At 41.7% G+C, this 5,295-nt stretch overlaps 1 protein-coding gene across 1 annotated transcript in view; it reads left to right on the top strand.

The window, feature by feature from the left end:
* Positions 1–499: 499 nt before the first annotated feature.
* pecam1a (platelet and endothelial cell adhesion molecule 1a) overlaps positions 500–5,295 on the top strand; it is a 10,342-nt gene continuing 5,546 nt past the window's right edge. The window contains exons 1-8 of the mRNA XM_005940833.3: positions 500–666; positions 768–791; positions 1,540–1,833; positions 2,847–3,143; positions 3,234–3,497; positions 3,637–3,918; positions 4,588–4,887; positions 4,978–5,256. Of these exons, the coding sequence (XP_005940895.1) occupies positions 615–666; positions 768–791; positions 1,540–1,833; positions 2,847–3,143; positions 3,234–3,497; positions 3,637–3,918; positions 4,588–4,887; positions 4,978–5,256 (1,792 nt within the window). The 5' untranslated portion in view covers positions 500–614. The remainder of the gene's footprint in view (positions 667–767; positions 792–1,539; positions 1,834–2,846; positions 3,144–3,233; positions 3,498–3,636; positions 3,919–4,587; positions 4,888–4,977; positions 5,257–5,295) is intronic.

The raw sequence follows: 5,295 nt of genomic DNA, 5'->3' as shown, positions 1-5,295 counted from the left end.
CAATCCTTTTAAATAATCTGGATAAATTAAAGTAAAATGGCAGTTTATTAGAAACGTAGACAAACACAAATCCAGTGATTCCAGACGGGGCTCTATCAAGTAAATCGAAATATGATTAATGAATGTCTAGTCACATCAGCACATTTTAAACACATTAATGTGCACATAAGAATACTTGAGGACAAAAAGGGGATTCAGAGGTTAATTCTATCTGAAGAACATCAGCGCACGCTGTCTTTACTGTTCTTCGACATGGTTGTCATTAATTAAATTATGCTAAAAAGAAGACATCATGTCTGTGTTTTCTACACCCCAGACCTTTGAAGGATGTGAGAAGACTAAAAAATTGCTTCTTCCTGTTGAATTTTTCTCGTCATCATAACAAAAGACAGGGCAAAGTAAATGGTACAGATCCTGAGGAAGTAGCAGCCACTTCCTGTTCAGTCAAGCGTGCCCGATAAGACATGGAACAGCCCTTCAGCACCACTGCCTTCTGTTCACTCCACCTCTCCCTAAGTAAAAAGTCCTCCCTGGTCTGGTTGTGACTGCCCTTTCTGGCCTCTGTCCTTGCAGATGTATTGTAGTCTTTCAGTGGTAAACCACCTTCACCCAGGATGGGCTGCAGACCCCCCGGCTTGCTGTTTCTGACTAGCCTGCTACACATCTGTAAGAACCCAGACTGAGGATGAAGGATGTTACTATATTATAAACAAAATCTCCTGATTTTCACCTGATATTTTTTTTCTTCCACTCTGTGTGACTTACAGGGCATTGTGCTGGAGGACAGGGGTGTAAGTATAACTGCATTACACGCCTGATCTTATAATAACTAGTGCAGACTCCCCGGTGTAGTAACAGTTACAGTCCTTTCTATATTTAACAAAAAAGCTGTTTTCACACAAAAAGAAATTGATTTGTCACAGGCGATGCTGGGCCATGTTTTAATCACCTTCAATTTGAATAATATGACATTTGAAAGCTTTCAGAAGGCAATATAACTAGGTGTCTATAAAGTTGCCACGATCTTAGAAGACCACCTTTCCTCTGAAATAAAGAAATAACACCCGTGTTTAAAAAATGTAATTCTATTCTGGTGTCTCTGAAGCGTCCTTATTAAAGTGGCATCTTGTTGATTTAAACTTTGAAAGCGCTGGTGTCATCATCATTCAAAGCTAGGCTCAGGGTTTGTTATTTACAGCACTTCACATCCCAGAATTCAGATTAACAGCAATTGGCTACCGTAAGGATGTGGAGTGATTGTTTCCACTTCCACTGTGCTGTTGTTGTGGAGGGAAAGCAGAAGTTTGAATGAATCCACATGGTTTTCCAAGGGGATGTAGAGGGTCGGCACTGTTTACTGAGGTGCTTTCCTTCCTCCATCAGTTCCTCTGTGCACCCGACTGATGAACAGGAAGCACCTTTCCATAGTCTTAACCTGGCGCTTGTGCTGCTGTTTAGGTCTTTTTTTATGTTTGTTGATTATTTCTTTCCCCTTCATCTTCTGTTTCTGTGTCTGTGTGTGATATTTGTGGACTACAGCATACACCATAGATACTGTTCGCCTCACAATCGAACCCAGGAACGCAGTTCAGACCGGGACAGCAGTGAGGCTACGCTGCCAGGTCAGCGTCAGTCACAGCAACATCCCTAACCTGATACACAGTTTCCAGCTCACACGGGACGATGTTCCTATCTACACCAACAACGCCACGGAAGACACGGTCGAGTATAAGATCAACCCAGCCAGAGCTGCCGACTCTGGAAATTATGAATGTCGAGTCTCAGTCAAGAACAAGGCCAAAGCCAGCAACAGCCAGAAACTGGATGTGAAAGGTACAGTTACATTTACAAGTAAAGGTCTGGAGATTATTCTAAGTGTGACATTTGCATTTGGAAACTGTTTTTATAAAGCCACAAAATGCAATCAAAGGAGCTCTCAGCACAAACGAAGCTTATCATCTTTTCTTTGCACAAAATGTATTCATCAAGGAGAATCAGAGCAGAAGGAACGCCTAAATTATCCGTTTTTCAGCGCGAACAAAAAAAAAGTGTGCAATCGTGGATGATCTCAGAATTTTTTCTGTGTTAAAAACAAATAGCCTGCAGCGGCGGAGCCAATCAGCTTATCTCAGCATAATCACACTTTTAAAGTTTACTGAAGACAAAATTGAAAAGAAGGAAGGAAACCACAACAAGAGGAGGCAGCTGCAGTAAAGGCCAACTCCTAAGAAGGAAGCCCATTTCAGGCGGGAGCTGCCTGTCCAGTGTCCAATTACATTTGAGCCCTTAAAAACTGGCAGCTGTTTAGGGAAACTGTCGCACTTTCTACACATTTTATATGAAATGAGTTCAACATCTGAGTCTTGATTGTTTGATGTCACACATATCCAATATTTTGTCTAAAATTGAGCAAATTTTCTAATATTTCTGGATCTAACTACATATGCACTGTATTATTATATATATTATTTGAACTATAATATGAAAGCAATATGTCTGTAGTAATGTGGTTGTTTTGCTTTGCTTATTTTTTATGACTATAAATAATAAGATATATACTCCAAAAATATTTTGCGGCCCCAGACTTTTTTCAGTTTGTCACCAAATTTGTGAGCTACAATCACACACTGGCTAATGAATGTCTTCCCTCAATTGTATTTTGGCAGTAGAGCTTCTCACGTCCAAGTGCATGTCTCGTACCCCCTTTTCTTCCTGCCTGGCAGCTCCATCTTCAACATCCCTTGTCCTCCTCTGCAGATGCTCAAGCCTTTGCAGCCTTTATTCGCTAACTTTGTCCAACATTTGGAGAAACTAATATACTTAATATACCTGAATGTGCTTTTCAGGCTTGCAGACCCCGACCCTGCATTTGACTACTTCATCGCCCTATGAGAACGAGGAGTTTAAAGCCACCTGCAGTGCTCCAGAGGAGAAAGGACCCCTTATTTTCCAGTTTTACCAGAGCTTTAAGACCGGATCCCCTGAGGTCATAAAGCAGTTGTCACAGGGGGGCAACTCATCAACGGCTACACTGAGACTGAGTCACATCGGAAACTGTATCCTCTACTGTGACTATGAAATCCGCTTGGTTTCCGGGAACCAAAAGTCTAACAGTAGCAAAAAGGTTGAACTCATAGTCAAAGGTGAGTCGATCGAATGTTGTTATGTCACAATGAAAAGCTCTGAGTGCCTATGGAGGAGTGTGTCTGACTATTCTGGATTTTGTCTTGTAGCACTCCACATCGCCCCCATCATAAATATACTTCCCTCCAATAGTCTCTCTGAGGGTGATATAATTGAAGTGGTCTGCAGAGTTGTCAATCCTCCGAGCAACACTGAAGTGTTCTTGACAAAAGACAAAGTGATCCTCAAGCAGGTCAGAGCTGCAGCCCTGAGTCATAAATTCACTGTACGAGAGGATGACTCTGGAGAGCTTGTGTGCAAAGCAGAGTGGGGCAGCGTGCAGAAAGAAACCTCGCGAAGAATCACAGTCAGATGTAAGCATCAATTACTCTGAATTTTTCAAACATGGCATCATTTTTTTTTATCTTATCAAATTAAATCAAATCAAAAATAATATATATGCACACATAAAGATTGTATGAATCCTTAATTTTTGCTCTCTAATCCCAACAGCGCTGTTTTCAAAGCCACAGCTGACTGTGGAGCCCACAGACATAGTTGAAGGAGACCACTTCAAATTGACCTGCTCTGTTAGCATTCTTGATTCCAGTAAGATCAACAATGAAACCATGCAGTACTCCATCTTCAAAGATAAGACTGAAGTCGCAAATACTGCCACGTATATGACTGTGGCACAACTTTCTGCAAGTGGCAACTACACCTGTAATGCCACGTCTGATTCTCTGACACGCACTATTGTGAAGGAGAGCCAAAAACATTTCGTCAAGGTCAAAGGTGAGTTTAATCCAACCGAAGTTTTGCTGTTGTCACAATAAAGATGTGGGACATGTTTTACTTTGTTAGCCATGCACGTAATGTGTCAGCCTGTTGGTCCGTTTATTCTGTTGGTTTAGGCTTAAGTGTTACATTCAACATCTATTTAGAAGAAATTTGGAGACATTTCTGAAAATTCTGTGAAAAAAAAAAAATGGATTCACTCCTCTAATGACACCATTAGCCATTTTCGCACAGAGGTGCATCTAGGAATGCAAACACCTGACTCAGTCAGATCACACTGACTGACCTTTTCTTAAACCAAACTGAGTATCATCTGTAGAGAGAACGTGCGGGAATCAGACCCTGTCCTGATCTATGCAACAGGTGAGAAACCTCCTCCTAAAATAGTGCACAGTTCAGTTTGTGCAGAGTATGAAAACAACTAGCAGGTCTATTTTTGTATTGAAGAAAAAGGTCATGAGATTCCCATCATCCTCAACTGTACTTTGTGTTTTGTTTCAGATCACACTTGTTAACATACTAACACACTATACGGTGATGGGGAACTAGCATAAGAGGATGAGCATATTGGCATTTACCTGGAAGCCTTACAGTGCAGCATCAGAGTTCCCAGCTTGGCTGTAGACTCACAGTCTGGTTTAATGCTATCTTATTCTCCATTCCCAGTTCCTGTTTCAGAGCCTGTGCTGTCTGTGGTGGGAGGTACGCTGTTTCTGGGAAAGCCCTTCCAGTTGAGTTGTTACAGTCAGAGAGGCACTCTGCCCATCAAGTACACCCTGTATCAACCTAGTAAACCAACCGACATAAAAGTTGTGAGCAAGCGCGGTGAAAAGGCTATCTTCAACCTCACATCCATCACCCAAATATCGGACATAAAAAACATTCTTTGCCATGCAAACAACAGTCAACTAAAGCCTCCCACGGTGGGAACAGGAGAGCAACTACTAAAATCGTCCGACATCATAGGTTTGTTGGACTGATGACCATGAAATGAATAAAACTGATATAAAACATGTTGAACCCAAGTCTAACACGTTTTTTATTTCCTCTGTGAAGAACCTGTGTCAAAACCACACTTGACCACTGAGCCCAGGATGGAGGACATCTCTGAGGGTTACAACATGACTCTTGTCTGTTCTGTTCAGAGAGGTAGTTTTCCCATTAACTTTACCTGGTACAGTCTGGGAAAAGGTTTCCTTGATTCTAAGACCTCCAGGAAACTGAAAGAATCTCACAGCATCAGCAATGTCAAAGGAGATCATGCTGGAGGATACTTCTGTGAGTGCACAAACCCAGCTGCAGAGCCCAAGCAAAGTGCCATCATCATAATTGGAGGTGTGTGTTTTATCTTCAGTTAAATGTGTGTGTGTGTGT

The sequence above is a fragment of the Haplochromis burtoni genome, unplaced genomic scaffold, assembly GCF_018398535.1.
Source record: "Haplochromis burtoni strain Fernald_Lab_line unplaced genomic scaffold, NCSU_Asbu1 Contig_294, whole genome shotgun sequence".
Lineage (NCBI taxonomy): Eukaryota > Metazoa > Chordata > Actinopteri > Cichliformes > Cichlidae > Haplochromis > Haplochromis burtoni.
The sequence above is the reverse complement of the archived record's forward strand: the minus strand, read 5'-3'. Positions and strand labels throughout refer to the sequence as shown.